At 36.5% G+C, this 18,714-nt stretch overlaps 1 protein-coding gene across 2 annotated transcripts; it reads left to right on the top strand.

The window, feature by feature from the left end:
• The first annotated feature begins 11,890 nt into the window (after positions 1 to 11,890).
• On the top strand, positions 11,891 to 18,243 carry LOC145068592 (ubiquitin-activating enzyme E1 1-like). 2 transcript variants are annotated; one of them, XM_079015579.1, is made up of 7 exons: positions 11,891 to 12,059; positions 12,619 to 12,974; positions 13,172 to 13,389; positions 13,549 to 14,343; positions 15,066 to 15,934; positions 16,973 to 17,405; positions 17,481 to 18,243. In XM_079015579.1, the coding sequence occupies exons 2-7, from the start codon at positions 12,635 to 12,637 to the stop codon at positions 18,075 to 18,077; spliced, it is 3,252 nt and encodes a 1,083-aa protein (XP_078871705.1). In that variant the 5' UTR covers positions 11,891 to 12,059; positions 12,619 to 12,634; the 3' UTR covers positions 18,078 to 18,243. The 2 variants fall into 2 exon arrangements, with proteins under 2 accessions (XP_078871705.1, XP_078871704.1); XM_079015578.1 differs by lacking the exon at positions 11,891 to 12,059 and adding an exon at positions 12,156 to 12,279.
• Positions 18,244 to 18,714: the final 471 nt, after the last annotated feature.

Genomic DNA, 18,714 nt, shown 5'->3' with positions numbered 1-18,714 from the left:
TCAAACATACCAAACTTTCCTTATCTTTAAGCAATCATGAAGGAATCACTACGTGTGACAACCTGAAATTTCTATCTTGTACAATCACGGTCAGACTTATTTCTGCTAACTTTTAGCACTGTTAGAGTCTGTTTGGGTGTTTTAATCATATGGCATTCAAGAATCAAGTGTTATGAAGTATCTTCTAGTGTTTAATGTGCAACAATCAAGCCTTAAACCCCATTATGAGGTGTTTATGGCCAAACTTCATGAGTTTGGGCCGTAAACTCATCATTGGTCGTGAACTCATGCTATATGCATGAATTTTCATCATTTCCTTCATTTCAAGTCAAAGAACTTCCATTCTTTCTCAAGTATCATCAAGTTCTTCATCTTGATCTTCCAAAAATGTAAGAATTCATTCCTTTGATTTGTTGTTACAACACTTTATCTAGTAAGGATCATTGATTTCATCCATGAAATCACTCCATTTTGATAGATCTTCAAGTGTTCTTCATATCACCAAGAACACACACTAGTGTTTTGGACCTTAATCACCCTTACAAACTTCTATATTGTAAGTACTCTTGCCTTGGCATGTTATATGATTGAATCACTTAGTTTACACCTTGAAAACAACATGAAATCAAGATCAAAAGAGAGTTTACGGCCAAGGCAATCTCCTTGGGCCGTAAACCCTAATTAAGGGTGCAAATGAGCCCTAATCTCTTCCTAAGCCTTGGAACCAAGTCTAGAACACTTCATTGTGACTTGTAAGACCTTAAAACACACATAAGTACAAATTACCATGAGTTTACGGCCATAACTCATTGGGCCGTAAAACCCATGGGCCGTGGACTCATGGGGATGTTTACACTTGGGTCGTAAACTCCAAAGTGAGGCCCTACACCCTTTATATGCAACCCTATGTGGTTTAACACTTCAAAACAAGTGTTTACTAGTCCCTAAGGTTGTTTCATTTCATGATTAGATGTTATAAACACTAATTAGATGCATATATGTGTCATTATATGCTAAATAGGATCCGTGTGTGCTCAAGTCTTCACTTGACACTTAGCATCCTATACCGATCTTTCATTCACATCACTCATTATCATGTGAGTTCATACCCCTTAACTTATATTTTAAATGATTTTAAATGCTTTTAGGGGGGGAATACAAGTAGAAAACATGTTAGTTATATAATCAATCACATGTGATTTATAACTATGTTTCAAACAAATGATTTCATATACTTCAAACTGTGTTTTAAACAGATGATTTCTTATACTTTAAAACTGTATTATCAATCAAACTGCTTAAATCGTTTTATAAACTGACATCAAGTCATTAATATTTATTGTTAAACTCTTTAAAATGTATTACAAAACCTCTTTTAAACTTATATATTGTCGAAATCATGTCTATATATGTATAGTTATACATATAGTGTTTAAAGGACTTAGGACTCCTAACTCGCTTTATTTCCTTTTCCTTGTTTGGATGTGGACTTAGGGTATCGGTTATTTGTCTGAAGGTCGTCTAAATATTAGATATATATTATGTATACATATGTAGATATAAAAGTACTATCAGTCAGTTCAATACCTTTGGGTAGCAAAGGTATACCTTCATCCATTTAAACTACAAAAATTACTAGTAAACTATAATAGGTATAGTTTAGGAGAATACTATCATATACAAATACTATAACATTGAATACTATAACAGAGAATACTAGACAGAGAATACTATAACAGGGAATACTATACAAAGGATACTATACAAAGAATACTACTATAAGAAGTATACTATAACAAGATTCAGAGATAACATAATGTGAGATACTACTTCATGACACATCGACCATTTCGTTATGTCACGTTTTGTAACCAGAATCTCATGGAGGGAGAGCGTGAGCTTGCGTATAGATCTATACTGGATTTACTATCCTACACCTTTGTTGTTCGCTACAGTGGTATTTGCAAGTCTATGGGTGTCAAATGTCATTTCTTCCGACGTCTTTCGTCGTCGTGTTATAGTCAGTTTAGTATGGTAACAATCTTATCACATTTTGCCTTAATTAAACCACTGGTTTTATGGTAGTTATTACTTCAGTAGTTAATACAAATAATACTGCAGTACACATACATTTTCCCATTATATTCAAATTGTGATCTTCTCACATAAAGCGTAATATAAAATTATAATTTGGTAATGATAGTCATATTTGGGAAAAGCATCCACCCTTTATAGAGAAACAAACACATGAAACTGTCGGGTCTTGGTAGAAGACTACTTTTTATACTAGTAGAAAATATAGGATTTTCTAGGAGTTTTCAAACATATTCAAACATTTACATTGATGAATTACAAACATTTTCATCAAACTTATACAAACATTGACACTAAATACTTATGAACTCACCAACTTAAATCTTGATCAACTCTTTCAAAACAACTTGTATTCTCAGGTCACCAGTAGACAGGTACCGATGACCAGGTTTTGAGAAGACGGAGCATCTTCAAGACTCATCTTTTATTTTGATTATTCATTTTTGGTGTCTTACTACTATTAAAGAACACACTTGTATGAAATTGTACTATTAATGCAATGGATGATGTTGTTGCTTATTTACTACTTTTCATTGTTGTGATACTGTACATGACGTCCTCCGCCCCAGAACGTTTCCGCCGTTCTTGGTTTTGGGGTGTGACAGATTGGTATCAGAGCATTGTTTATAGTGAATCGAGTATATCAACCCATAAAAGATATAGAAACTATAAACACAACGGGATTAAAATACTCTGACCAAGAGTTTATACTTTTAAATAATAAAATATTTAACGAAGTATACATACCTACATTCATACTAAAATCAGTGTCACTAAGACAGAACAAAAGTATTACGATTGTTGAACATCACAGGTAGGCTTGGGGATGAATGGTCAGTTCTAGGAATGACATAGCCTGATCAACTATGTCAGTCCGAGAAGTGATTAATATATGCCCAAGAATGGTTGTGATGTGACAACAAGTCTATAAACTTACCAACACTACTACAATGAGAACATTAGTACAAAACATAAACTTAAAATACTATAGGAGTATTTTGTGTTACTATAATTAGTTATTTGAGAACTAAAAAGGTCTTTACTAGTAGGTCAATAGTTGCTAAGTGGATACACTAAGGTTATATGAGACTAAGGTGTCATAGACTTAGAATTTGTGATCTTTGCTTTACTTCCTGTTCCTTGTTTGGTTGTGGATTTGGAGTGAGGGTTACTTATTCGAAGGTCTATCCTGTTTTGATTTCATATAACCGGTATGCACTATGCAAGTATTGAAGTAACTGGTAAGGATCATCTTATAATTATCTTAAGTAGTACGACTATTTATATAAGATTCTTATACCCCTTTTATCGCATTGATATCATGGTTGGATTCCATCCTCATGGCAATCCATACTTCCTAAACCAAGGCAATGTTGGATGGCTTGAAGAAGAGCCAGAAGATGACCATCCAATCCCTTTGGATGATCACCTTGCAGAAGGCTTTTCAGATGGTTTTGACCCTGAACCATAAGTCAACAACCTACCTCAATAGGTTCAAGTCCCAAATCTTAACCCCTGACCTGCATTTCAAGGTACCACACCCTTGTGGGCGACAAACTTAAATTGTTGGAGTGACGAACAGGGTCAACCTTTACCCTTCAATGGAGACCGAAGCTTTTACAATCTCAGTGAAGGAGGTTCAGCTGACCGAGTCCTGCCCATTATGGTCCGCAGGATTGCTCGGAATGGAGAACAAGGTCGGGCAGCCATCGACCGAGTTATGGAAGTTGATGCCAATTCGGGCGTTAACACGGTCTGTATTCGTCATCTCGAAGAATCTATGGAAGGGGCTAGGAGAGCCAATGAGGCTCTACAACAGCAACTTGTTGCATCCCGAGCTGAAGTCATAGAACTTCGAGTGCGTCAAAGAGCACATGAGCGGCATCTTCAGGATGTAGTACGTCAACTGGCAGAACTGAGGGTTTGCCCCAGGAGTACCCGTCGCCATTAGAAGATGTTTTACTCATCTTTTCTTTTGGTTTAAGGAATAGCCTTCTTATCTGTGCTCTATGAAGCACTTTTCTGTAAAATATTCCTGTCTTTCAAGTACTTTAACTAGACCTCTAAGCTGTCAAAATTTTACTACTTCTGATATGATGTAAGACCTACTCTTAGGTCAATTTTTCCCAAACTTATTACATCCTTAATACCAATGATATTGGCAGTCAACTAATCTTTTGTAGAAATCTTTGTTCAAATACTTTCATTCTTATAATTCTAGAACTCTATGGAACTCACACTCCTAACTAGTTATTGAACTATGGCGATTTAGTTTATGGGACTCATTCATTAATTTCACTATTGGATTCTTATCATTGTTTTCGTCTTTTAAACTTATAGTTGAAAGATGCCTCCTCGTAAGTCAACAAGGCACAATCCTCCGATAACTCCAACTACACCACCTCCTCCACAATTCGATACGATAACTCTTAATGTTGCGATAGTTGCGGCTATTGCAACAACCATGTCACAATACCACAACAACCAGGGTACTAGCGGAGGTGGAACAATCGTTCATTCCACACCAGGTGATGTCATTGTGCGCTCACGAGAGTGCTCTTATAAAGACTTCACCAACTGTAAACCTCAAATCTTCAATGGAATTGGTGGAGTCATTGCCTTGTCGCAATGGTTCGAGAAGACGGAATCGATCTTTGAGATTTGTTCCTATACTAAAGGAAGCAAAGTCAAATTTGTTGCATGCACCTTCAGTGATAGAGCCCTGACGTGATGGAATAGCCATGTCAAGTCACTAACTTTAATAGTGGCAAATGATATGGGCTGGGAAGCTCTTAAAGGACTGATGATTGAAGAATACTGCCCGAGGGGAGAGGTTTAGAAAAAGAACCCTAGACTCTGACCATGAAGGACTCGAACATAGTGGCTTACACTTCCAGATTCAACAATCTGGTAGCACTATGTCCCAATATGGTTCCCACTGAGGGAAAGAAGATTGAGAGGTACATTTGGGGTTGGTGCCTCCATTTCAGGAGAATGTTTTAGCTTCAAACCCCACTACTTTCGACAGTGCCAAACGATTGGCACAACGACTCATTGATCACAGAGTCCCTACCTCGACAACAACAACCACCCTAGCTATCTTAGAACCCTCCAAAGCAGCTGACAACAAGCGGAAGTTCTGGGATACTTGATTTCATATAAGGATTTATGTATGACTTTATTATGGTTGATTGATGATTTTAAAATGAAATTTTTGGTCATTATTTTTGGGATGTTACAAGTTGTTGCTACCTTCGTGGGCAAGTGTCTTACTTGCGCCAAGGTTAAGGTTGAATACCAAAAGCCCTCAGGTTTACTACAACAACCGGAGATACCTGAGTGGAAGTGGGGACAGATTACAATGGATTTCATAACCAAGTTTCCCAAGACAACAGGTGATCTCGATACCATTTGGGTGATCGTTGACAGGTTAACTAAGTCCGCACACTTCCTACAAATCAAAGAAACCGACAAGATGGAGAAACTAACCAGAACATACATTAGGGAGATAGTAAGAATGCATGGTGTTCCCATATCTATTATCTTTGATAGAGACAGTAGATTCACCTCAAGATTCTGGCAGTCACTACAGAAACCCCTGGGAACTAGGCTGGACTTGAGTACAACATACCACCCACAAATTGATGGACAGAGTGAGAGGACAATACAAACATTGGAAGACATGATGCGAGCTTGTGTGATCGACTTTGGTAAAGCGTGGGATATCCATTTACCATTGGTGGAGTTTTCATACAACAACAGCTACCATACCAGTATCGAAGTTGCTCCATTGAAGCCCTCTATGGCTGGAAGTGCATATCCCCTATATGTTGGGCTGAAGTGGGTGACACGCAACTAGCTAAAGGACAAGTTCCTGACAACACTCTCAAGGGTCCACAGACCATCCGGGAAACGACAGAGAAGATTGTTCAGATTCGTGAACGATTGAAAGTCTCTAGAGACCGACAGAAAAGCTATGCTGACAAAAGATGGAAACCCTTGGAATTTCAGGTTGGCGACCTTGTTCTATTGAATGTCTCACCATGGAAGGGCTTGATATGCTTCGGAAAGCGTGTCAAACTAAATCCAAGGTACATTGGGCCTTTTGAGATTCTCGCTTGAATCGACCTGGTAGCTTACAAACTCTGACTACCTCAAGAACTTAGCAACGTACACCCTACCTTCCACATATCGAACCTAAAGCAGTGTCTATCTGATGAGACTCTTGTTATCCCACTCGATGAAATCGAGATCAATGAGAGTCTCAACTTCGTGGAAGAACCGGTAGAGATCATGGATAAGGAAGTCAAGCAAACCAAACAAAGTCGTATTCCGATAGTGAAGGATCGCTGGAATGCAAAATGAGGACCTGAATTCACTTGGGAGCGGGAGGATCAAATGTAACATAAGTATCCTCATCTTTTCCCTTAGTCCATGTGTATCTCTTAGACTTAATTTCGGGATGAAATTCCCTTTAACGGGGGGATGATGTGACAACCCGTAATTTCAATCTTGTAAAAGTCAAACTTGTGCTTTGATGTAATCTTAAGGTTAGATTAATAACCTTTGCATATTAAAAACTTAGTTAAATGGAGTGTGGAAATTTTGTCAAAATCCGAGGAATCTCGAAGGAACCGTAAAGGTCTCGCAATGGAGAACCTCATTCTCGGCCGTGAATTCACTTCGGACCGTAAACTCCTTTGGACCGCAAACTCTACTCTATATATATGTTTGACCGACATAATCCTCACTTCTACACTTCTAGCCGTAAACTCAATAATTTTCTCTCAAGATCTTCAACCGAAAACCCATAGTTTTCTCTTAACTATCATCCGAGGATCATTTGATTCACTTTCAGATCTTGATAAGAACATCTAGTGTTCTTTTTTTCATCGATCAAACACCCCTCATTTCTGGGTTTACAGTCGGAAACCCTTGAATCTCCTTGGTTTCACCAAGAACACCAAGAGCACATACTTGAGTTTACAGCCGAAAACACTTGAATCTTCAAGTGGCCGTGAACCGTTTGTGGCCGTAAACACCGAAGCCCAACCGTGAACTCCAAGCAGTCACTCGATTTCGCTTCTAGCACTTCTTTTGTAAGTATTCCTTACATACTAGGTTGTTTTCTTAACACCTTTGATGTTATATTCACTAATTTCATGCCAATATATCGCATGAATTGCTATTTAGAACTTGGTTTTGTCTCGGGAGCTAACTAGTGGAAACAATCATCCTATATCGAACCTTCAATCGAATCACTCACATAAGGTGATTTCATACCCCTACAATTTACCTTTTTAAATGCTTTTTTTTTGGGGGGGGGGGGAATACAAGTAGAACACAATATAATTGTGTTAATCATTTACATGTGGAAACAAATAAACAAAAGGATTTATTATGCTTAAATGTTGTTAAAATCACATTAAAACTCTTTTAAACTATTTTTAGATTTCTGTTTATATCAAAATCGTATTCGTGTACATATTTATGTATAAGTATGCATTAACAGACTTATGACTATTGCTAGATACCATAACTCTTGTTCCTTGTTTGGTTGTGGGCTTATGGTAGGATCACTAGTCCGACTGTCGGTTAAATCATAGTTATACTTGCTAAATATATGCATGAATACTAAAACCCCATTTTCAAGGAACATACTTAACTCAGTTACATATGTTGAGCAATTGAGTATTTTCTCCAAATCATTTACACTTCAAACAAACATACTAGTAAACTATAATAGGTATAGTTTAGAGGATCAATACATACTATTTTCTAGAACAGAGAAACATATATAAATCAATACATACATACTATTACTATTCATTACAAATTATACTATTCATTTACGAGAACAAGAAAGAACTTAGATACTATAACAACAACAAGATAACTAAAATGTGAGATACTATTTCATGGCATAGCAATATCCTTGTTATGTCACATTTTGTAACCAGAATCCCCTGGAGGGAGAGCGTGAGTTTGTGTATAGATCTATACGAGATTGACCATCCTACACCTTGCTGCTAGCTACAGTGGGACCTGCAGGTCTACGGATGACAAATGTCATATCATTTTCGACGCCTGAAGAACGTTGTGTCTTATACTAGTCAATCAAGCATGGTTATAACCTAATCACATTTTAACCTTAATTAACCAGTTTGGTTTTCAAGGTAGTTAATGCATCGGTATGATATTTTATACAATACTACTGTAAAACTTCATATTCCATTACATTCATACAGTGATATTCTCACATGAGAAATACATACTATTTTTCTAGTAAAGATCGTTCTACAATATGGAAAACATATATTTATATTATTTCAAGTACAAACATACATTTTTCACTATTTTCAAGAGAATAGAACATACAAACAATTGAGTCTTGGTAGAAGACTACTTTTCATTTAAAGCAGAAAATATAGGATTTCGTGGGAAGTATACAAGCATTTTCACTAGACAAATACAAACATTTTCACTAGACAATACAAACATTTTCATGAAACAAATTCAAACACTTGAAACTAAAATACTTATGAACTCACTAACTTAAATGTTGATACTCTCTTTCAAAATAACTTGTATTCTCAGAAACCAGTAGACAGGTACACTGAATCAGGTTTTTGAGAAGACGAAGCATGTTCAAGACTTGTCTTTTATTTTGTTATATACATTTTTTGGTGTCTTACAACTATTCACAAAACACACATGTATTAACTATTCTATTAATGCAATGGATGTTGTTGCTTGTTTTACTATTATGCATTGTTATGATAATATACATGACGTCTTCCGTTCCCAAACGTTTCCGCCGTTCTAGGTTTGGGGGTGTGACAGGTGACAACCACAGATTATTCTAGACAGTGCAGTAGAACGTTGGCATGGTCGCAACCTGTAGGTGTTTTTGAACTAAGTGTTCATCAGATGTACTATAAAAACCTATTGACATGTATCGTGGATGAACTCCCTAAAATAATATTGTCAATAAAGAACATAAACCCTGACAATTATGGACTTAATGCCTATTAGATAAACACTAGCATCTATAAACTTAGTGCGTAATAGATAACGGTGGCAACTATGAACTGAGTGCCTATTAGACAAACCCTGAAAATGGTGGACTTCATGCCTATTCCTTAGGACATGTATTGTGGATGGACTCCCTAAAATAATATTGTCAATAAAGAAGATAAACCCTGGCAATTGTGGACTTAGTGCCTATTAGATAAACACTGATAACTATGAACTTAGTGCCTAATAGATAATAGTGGCAACTATGGACTTAGTGCCTATTAGATAAATCCTGGAAATGGTGGACTTCATGCCTATTCCTTAGGACGAATCCTTAGGAATGAATGTATACCTACTGACAAGTATCATGAAGGAATCCTTGAACTAGTACTGTCAGCATAGATCATTCTTAGGGTAAATCCTTAAGAAGAAAGAAGACAATGGGGATGAGAAATTGAGTTAATTGTTTGATGATTAAACATATTAATTATATTATTGTGGGTTGAAAATCATATGTACTCACTAGGTTTCCCAACCCGACCCACTCAGTTTATTGTATCACAGGTAGCGATATTAAAGATACCTTTTGCTGAGAGATTCAAGGAGTATCACTAGTTTAATTACTATAAGGCTTGTAATATTTCGTTATGCTTATGTTTCTGTATTGACAATGACATCCCAATGTTTTAATATAAATAAAATACATTTCTTCGTAAAGCTTTGATAATACCATTATCATGTTTTATGGGAACAAATTCCGCAATGTTAATCCTCCAAAAGGATACTCTGATTTTTAAATAAGTATAAACAAATCGGTCTTTTCCGGCTGTGAAAACGGGGATGTCACAGCATGACACACATGTTGCTCAATTCCACTATAAGTTGTTGTAAATGCTCCAAGTTGCTCTAAGTTGCTCCAAATGCTCCAAATACTCCAAATGAGTTCCAAGAGCTTCATTGAACTCAAATGCTCGACGAGAATGCCCAAAATGCTTAAGTTACATATAATAAGTTCCCTTGGTGGTAGTCCATCAAGGCGGCTTAACGACTATCGATTCATTAGGTTTTTTCCATCAAACGAATTTAAAAGAGGATACACCATTTGCCTTCCATATACAGTTATATAAACTTTAGGCATGAAAAATAATTAACGAAACAATGAAAGTATGTAAACCTAGTTGATTTCACAGTCGTTATCTCATGACCACATGGTATACCAAGGTATTATAATTTTCTACATGTACAAGTCATATCTTGTAGATTGACAACACCATCCTTTAATATGCTGATAACATGTCCATATCATTCAAAATATTAGACTTCATTACATTACAATGCACATTATAGAAGCACTACATTTACTAGTTATCATGATCAATATTATCAACGCATTAAACAATGAATCATAATTACACGGTGAAACATAGCCAAACTCTTTTCGAAATCATAGATTCTACATGCTTCACATGTCTCCAAGAATATACCTTCCACTACTTGATTTTTTATAGTCTTAAATCACGAATTTATAATTAGTTTTCGGTAATAAATTTTCCATGTCAACATAATTGGCCATATTAGATATGACAACTAGTTTCCTAACCTCCACAAGACATTCCTTCAACCTCGTTAAAAACTAGGACCACAATTCCACACTCAATGTTATGCTCACTATGTAGGTTAGGGTATGAATTTGGTGGTTTCCATCCATGGAAACTACTAAGAACATGTTAGGGTATGAATTTGGTGGTTTCCATCCATGAAAACTACTAAGAACATGTTAGGGTATGAATTTGGTGGTTTCCATTCATGAAAACTACTAAGAACATGTTGTATAAGTAGTTCCCTTTAAGGGGGCACCAACTATTAAGATTAATGGTTGTATACAATTTTAGAAGTATATATATATATATATATATATATATATATATATACATATTAATACACCACCAATCACAACAAGATTGATTATATTGGAGCTACAAACAAACCAATGTTTTATAAAAAATGAATCCTACCACATAACTTAGGACGCCAGAGAAGAACTCAATACGATCAGAGTCATCTTTTTAATATAACTAATTGTTATGAGATTGATTTTTATTTATTTATTTTTAAAGTTTATAACAATAGAGGTGGACATTAGCAAAACTCTCTTTTTTGGATTCAGCTAGATGACCTAATTTTAGATGGAAATAAACTATATCCATGATGGTAAAGATAAGCATGTCCAAACCTTAACCAACAGATATGCATGTAAGAAGTTTTGAAATCTGAAATGAAAATATGAAATATGAGCCTGAAATGTAAGTCCTAAACACTTTAAGTCCAATTTGTGTTAGAAAAAAAAATACATCCATAGTGTATTTTCTAAATAGTTATTTTGAAATGTTAGTCTCAAACACTTTAAGCCCGATTTATATTAGAAGAATATACACCCAGAATATACTTTCTAAGTAGTTATTTTGAAATATCATAATCCTAAACATTTTAAGTTACAAATCTTTTCGAAAAACATATTTGCTGATATAATTATAATGTAATCCCATGACATTTTAGATTTGGTGGTCATATTTACAAACAACATAAACTTTGATCCTTTCCCTTAATTTACAATATCATGTATCTTTAAACCATGATTAAATAATCAATGTTATTTCATAAGTAATAATAATTATTTATATAACCCAATGTTACAAGTTACAACCATTTCTAAAGATAACTAAACAAGAGTTTGTCTTATTCTTGGCCCATTCTAGGCTTATACCCAAAGCCAGCCGTGAGGTCCTTTGGTGTAGGTTATCAAAATGCCACCTCTTCCCCTAAAATGAACCCCCACGCCATTGTCACTATCATCTCGACATTAACACAATTCATCAAACCCTAGAATCGAAAAGGAAACCCAGCCCCCATAGCTTTCTTCACAGTTCACCTCCTCAAAGATCTCATCGGTAATAAATCAAATTATTCTTTGCTTTATACTCTTCGTATGCGACCTTCTAATCTCTTTCTGTACGCATTCTCTATATTATATATCACAAAAATTCCTCTACGCATAGTTTGTTGTTGTATATTTACGATTCTTTTAGTCGACGAGAATTGATTTTTCCATTTCGCGTGTTTTTCTGGTCCTAGTTTCGAAATGGTTTCAAACAGTTCGTCGCAGTTCACGTACGTATATCGATTGTTTAAGTGAAATCGTTATGGTTGGGGTTTAATCGTTGATTCAATCATTCATCGGCAATAGCTTTTCCGAACATAATAACATTAGTTAATACTCGTTGATGTGTGCTTTGGTTATTTTTTAGTAATTTAGATATGTTTTCAAGGTTTTTATCTCTGTTTTCTCTGTCTATATTGATGCATGGTTCAATTTGCCTTTCCCTAACGAAAAATGAAATTATATGAACTAGATTAAAAGATACGAACCTCTTAATCTATCTAGATTCGTGTGTGTGTTGAGAAGTCACTTATTTCGTTCTTCTGCTGATTAAAATTGTTTTCACACAGTTCACCATCGGACTTTATGCTTCCTGGAAAGAGATCAGCTGGAGGAGAGGTAGTAGTGGATGAATCATTGATCAAGAGAACTAAGATTGACAGCTTGATCTCGTCTGCCGCCACCACCACTGCTGCAGCCACCACAAGCACCGGGACTTCTTCAACTGCTGTCACCATGGGAGGAGGAAACAACCCTAATGGTACCACCAATGGTAAAATGCCCATTGGTGGTGACTCAAATCAAACAGATATTGATGAAGATCTTCATAGCAGACAGCTTGCAGTTTATGGTCGGGAGACTATGAGGCGGCTATTTGCATCCAACATTCTAGTCTCTGGGATGCAGGGCCTTGGAGCTGAAGTTGGTGAGTCTAATATACATGTTCATGTGTGTTTGCTGAGTTAATATGACATATTTATGCAACTATTTGGATGAGAGCTTATATAAATACTTGATAACCCTTTTATCATCATTGATAGTTAAATAAATGAATGCTTGAAGGGAAGTAAGAATGCCTTGTCTATTGCTTCTTGTATTTATGCCCTGATTTGTACTTTGCAGCCAAGAATCTTATTCTTGCTGGTGTCAAGTCTGTGACATTGCATGATGAGGGAAATGTTGAGCTGTGGGATTTATCAGGCAGTTTCATTTTTACTGAAAATGATGTGGGAAAGAACAGAGCTCTTGCTTCCATCCAGAAAATGCAAGAACTTAACAATGCTGTTGCTATCTCTACTTTAACAACCGAATTAACTACAGATCAGCTATCTCAGTTTCAGGTACTCATTGTTTTTAGTTCCCTCTGATTTCATTTCTATATTGTTTACTTTTGTTTGCTTCTAATCATGAATGCCACAAGTTAATACCATTGTATACAAGGATATTATCCAATTTACCATATTCTAAAAGTTTATATAACTTTGCAATTCTTATTACAGGCTGTAGTCTTCACTGACATCAGTTTATCAAAAGCAATCGAGTTTGATAACTTCTGCCATAAACACAACCCTCCAATTGCGTTCATAAAATCCGAAGTCAGGGGTCTTTTTGGAAGTGTCTTTTGCGATTTCGGCCCTAAATTCACAGTGTCTGATGTAGATGGAGAGGACCCACACACAGGCATCATAGCATCTATAAGTAATGACAATCCAGCCCTCATCACAAGTGTTGATGACGAACGTCTCGAGTTCCAAGATGGGGACTTAGTCGTCTTTTCCGAAGTTGATGGAATGTCTGAATTAAACGATGGAAAGCCCCGAAAAGTCATAAATGCAAAACCGTATTCGTTTAGCATTGAAGAAGATACAACAAATTATGGAGCTTATAAGAAGGGCGGAATTGTCACTCAATTAAAACAACCGAAAGTTTTGAAGTTTAAGCCTTTGGAAGAAGCAATTAAAGATCCCGGGGAGTTTCTTCTTAGTGATTTTTCGAAATTTGATCGGCCTCCGTTTTTGCATTTGTTGTTTCGGGGTCTGGATAAGTTTGTTTCCGATTTTGGAAGGTATCCAGGGGCAGGATCGGAAGAAGATGCGCGGAAAATGATTAATTTGGTTAATCAAATGAATGAAGAATTGAAAGATGGAAAGATTGATGAAATTGATGAGAAAATTGTTAGGAGTTTTGCGTTTGGTGCACGTGCTGTTTTAAATCCCATGGCTGCTATGTTTGGAGGTATTGTTGGACAGGAGGTTGTGAAGGCTTGTTCAGGGAAATTTCATCCACTACTTCAGGTTAGTTTTTAGGGTTAATCTCATAAAAGACCTTTATCTTTTGTGTTTTTTCTGGATTATACCTCAACTTTACTTTTTTTCCTGAAAAAGACCTTAAATTTTTTCTGATCTGGTCCTTTTAGTCATTTTTTAAGAAAAAAGCTGTAAAATGTGAAGGTTTTTTCGGGAAAAACTAAAAAAGTTGTGGATTTATTTGGAACCATTAGAAGGTTAAGTTTTTTTTTTTTTTTTTTTTTTTTTTTTTTTTTTTTTCTGAAAAAAACAAAGTTGAGGGTTTTTCGAGAAAAACTAAAAAAGTTGTGGATTTATTTGGAAACAGTAAAAAAGGTTGAGAGTTTTTTTTTTGGAAAAAAAGATAGTTGAGTTTTTTTTTTTTTTCCGAGAAAAATGAAAAAAGTTGAGGACTTATTTGTAAACAGTTAGAAGGTTGAGGATTTTTTTCGGAAAAAAAGACAAAGCTGAGGGTTTTTGTTATCAGAAAAAAAGTCAGTTCAGGGTTTTTTTTTGGAAAAAATGAAAAAATACAAGGTCTTTTTCAGAAAAAAAGAAAGATGGGGGTTTAATCCGGAAAAAACAAAAAAATATTATTTTATAAGAATAACCATAGTTTATTTATTTATTTATCATATTGTTGTTTTTGTCTTTGTTTGTTACATTGGACTGGAGAAGGGCAAAATGGTCAGAAACTGAAATATATATTTTTTAATTTTTTTTGTTTACAGTTTTTCTATTTCGACTCCCTGGAGTCACTTCCCGTTGAACCCTTAGACCCCAATGACTTAAAACCCTTAAACACGCGATACGATGCTCAAATCTCAGTCTTCGGATCCAAACTCCAAAAAAAACTGGAAGAAGCCAAAGTCTTCATAGTGGGGTCCGGTGCACTCGGTTGCGAATTCCTAAAAAACCTCGCCTTAATGGGCGTCTCATGCTCCCCATCCGGAAAACTCACAATCACAGACGATGACGTCATCGAAAAAAGCAACCTCAGCCGTCAATTTCTCTTCCGCGACTGGAACATCGGTCAAGCAAAGTCAACCGTAGCCGCCACAGCCGCCACCTTAATAAACCCAAACCTCAAAATCGAAGCCCTCCAAAACCGGGCCAGCCCCGACACCGAAAATGTCTTCAACGACACCTTCTGGGAAAACCTAAGTGTGGTGGTGAACGCGCTTGATAATGTAACTGCTCGGCTTTATATCGATCAGAGGTGTTTGTATTTTCAGAAACCGCTTCTGGAATCGGGGACTTTGGGGGCGAAGTGTAACACGCAGATGGTGGTCCCGCATTTGACTGAGAACTACGGGGCGTCGCGGGACCCGCCGGAGAAACAGGCGCCGATGTGTACGGTGCATTCGTTTCCGCATAATATTGACCATTGTTTGACTTGGGCGAGGTCGGAGTTTGAGGGGTTGTTGGAGAAGACGCCTGCGGAGGCGAATGCGTATTTGGGGAATCCTGGGGAGTATACTGCTGGGATGGAGAAAGCAGGGGATGCTCAGGCGAGAGATAATTTGGAACGGGTTCTTGAATGTCTGGAGAAGGAGAGATGTGAGTCGTTTGTGGATTGCATCACGTGGGCCCGCTTAAAGTATTCTTCTCTTCTCTTCTATACTCCTTTATATATATATATATATATATATATATATATATATATATATATATATATATATATTGCAAAAAAAAGTAGCGGAAAAGAATTTTTTTATGAAAAGGGTGGTTTGTGAAAGAAATATTTTTGTTTGGGTTAATCTCATAAAAGGCCTTATGTTTTTTTTTTTTTTTTTTTTTTTTGGATTAAAACTCATCTTTGTTTTTTTTTTTTCATAAAAAAGACCTTATATTTTTTACTTTTTTCTGAAAAAGCCCTCGACTTTGTCTTTTTTTTTCCTAGCTTCTATATGTTTTCAAATAATTTTTCTAGTTTTTTAATTTTTCCTGAAAATTTTTTCACATTTTACAACTTTTTTTTGGAGAAAAATGACTAAAAGGGCCAGATCGGAAAAAATAAAAAAATGCAAGGTCTATTTCATGAAAAAAATAAAGTCGAGGTTTAATCCGGAAAAAAACACAACTATAAGGTCTTATTTTGTTCAAAGCTGTTTAAATCAGGGTCCCCCTCTAGTTTTTTTATTTTACATTTTTTAGTCAACAAATTTTTTTTTTTTAAATTTTGCGAAAGCTGAAAATGACTATTTTTTTTCCCGTCAGATGCCATCTCATTTTGGCAAATAGTTTTCTGCCAAAAACTAACCTTTTCCCATGAAATTGCTTCATTAGTGATCTGCTCTAGAAAACTTTCATTGTTTTTTTAGCAAAACGACATCATTTTCGTGATTTTTTATCCGTAAAATTCTGCTTCATCGGTTTTCCTCACCAGAAAATTTGTTATACTTTTTTTCCGCCGTTTTACTTTTTTGCCATTGTTTTCCCCGCAAAAAAAGTACCAAAAAATCAAATTTCATAAAAAGTGGTTTTTCAAAATCCAATTGCAAAACGAGTCATATTGTGTTAATAGACAAGTCTTATTTCATGGTTACTTTTTATGATTAACCCTTACATATAATATATTAATTAAGTAGAGAATTCAGGTAAAAATACCACCTGATTTAACTTTTTTCGCATCCAGGTTTGAAGACTACTTTGCTAACCGCGTGAAACAGCTAACATTCACATTCCCTGAAGATGCGGTCAACAGCAGCGGGTCTCTATTCTGGTCCGCCCCAAAACGTTTCCCCCGCCCTCTCAACTTCTCAGTCAACGACCAAAGCCACCTCAACTTCGTAATAGCCGGTTCCATTCTCCGGGCGGAATCATACGGGATTCCGATTCCGGATTGGGTCAAATCCCCCACCAAATGCGCTGAAGCCGTCAGCAAAGTCATCGTCCCTGATTTCGAACCCAAAAAAGACGTCAAAATCGTAACCGACGAAAAAGCCACCAGCATGTCCACCGCTTCCATCGATGACTCAGCTGTCATAACTGACTTAATCAAGAAACTTAAAGCCTGCCATCAGAAGCTTCCAGAAGGTTTCCGAATGAACCCCATTCAGTTCGAAAAGGTTCAATTATCATTCCTTGATTCCAATTCCTTCGACAGATTCAATTCTAATTATTATTTTTTTAAAAATTTGTAGGATGATGACACGAATTACCACATGGATTTAATCGCGGGACTTGCGAACATGCGAGCGCGAAACTACAGCATCCCGGAAGTCGATAAACTGAAAGCGAAATTCATCGCCGGAAGAATCATCCCCGCCATAGCCACCGCCACCGCCATGGCCACCGGATTTGTCTGTCTGGAGCTTTACAAAGTCCTCTCCGGGAACCACAAAGTGGAGTCCTACCGCAACACTTTCGCCAACCTGGCACTCCCGCTGTTTTCCATGGCGGAACCGGTCCCACCGAAAGTTATCAAACATCAGGATCTGACGTGGACTGTGTGGGACAGGTGGATCCTACGTGACAACCCGACTTTGCGTGAGCTTCTTCAGTGGCTTAAGAATAAAGGTTTGAATGCTTATAGTATTTCGTATGGGAGTTGCTTGTTGTTTAACAGTATGTTCCCGAGGCATAAGGATCGGATGGATAAGAAGATGGTGAATTTGGCTAAGGAGGTGGCGAAGGCGGATTTGCCGAGTTATAGGAAGCATTTTGATGTGGTGGTGGCTTGTGAGGATGATGAGGATAATGATGTTGATATTCCTCAGATTTCCATTTATTTCAGGTAGAGTGTCCGTCTGTCTTGTTGGTTTTTGGTTTTTTAGTAACTGGTTGGTTGGATGGATATGATGGTACTTATAAACTAGTAAAACCGAGGGGTGTTATTGTAAGATTTGTCTTTTCTTTGGGACGTGGTTCGATTTCCGATTTATCATGCTTTCTTTTTTGTTTTTAGATTTTTGGGTGTTTGTGTTCTTTGTTGGCTCCGTTTGTTTGTTGTTACTGACATATGACAGGTTGTTATGTGTTTGCGTTAGGCGTCCAAGATGAAAGTTGCAATTTTTGTTAAACATAAATATATGGAATGTGGTGGGAGAGGGAGTTGCTCTTGATCTTGTGTATTTGCAAATGACAAAAACACCTTTCAATTTTTAGGTTAATTCTTGATTTTGCTCCCTAGACAACTCCCAACTACATTACTAGTCTTGTAACTTCGAAGGTGTAGAGAGTCCAACATGTGTTGGGGTGTTTTGTGGGATGTACCTGTGGTACCACCATAGGGAACACCAGAATCGTGGTGGGAGAGTTGGAAGTGAAAGATGTGAGTTTTAAGAAATTGTGGAGAAAATGAATGGAGTGAAACCATAGAGATTTTTTCCCCAATGAAAGCAGGAAGCCATTAAACACATTTGCTTAAAAAATGAA

This window comes from Lactuca serriola, chromosome 8, assembly GCF_051521515.1.
Source record: "Lactuca serriola cultivar US96UC23 chromosome 8, Lser_US96UC23_V15, whole genome shotgun sequence".
Lineage (NCBI taxonomy): Eukaryota > Viridiplantae > Streptophyta > Magnoliopsida > Asterales > Asteraceae > Lactuca > Lactuca serriola.
Note: the sequence above shows the minus strand (reverse complement) of the source record. Positions and strands in the feature narration are given on the sequence as shown.

Coding starts and splice junctions, on each gene's coding strand:
- LOC145068592 (XM_079015578.1), top strand. CDS start 12,251: ATGGTTTCAAACAGTTCGTCGCAGTTCAC. Junction 12,975..13,171: donor GGGCCTTGGAGCTGAAGTTG/GTGAGTCTAATA, acceptor TGTACTTTGCAG/CCAAGAATCTTATTCTTGCT. Junction 14,344..15,065: donor AATTTCATCCACTACTTCAG/GTTAGTTTTTAG, acceptor TTTTGTTTACAG/TTTTTCTATTTCGACTCCCT.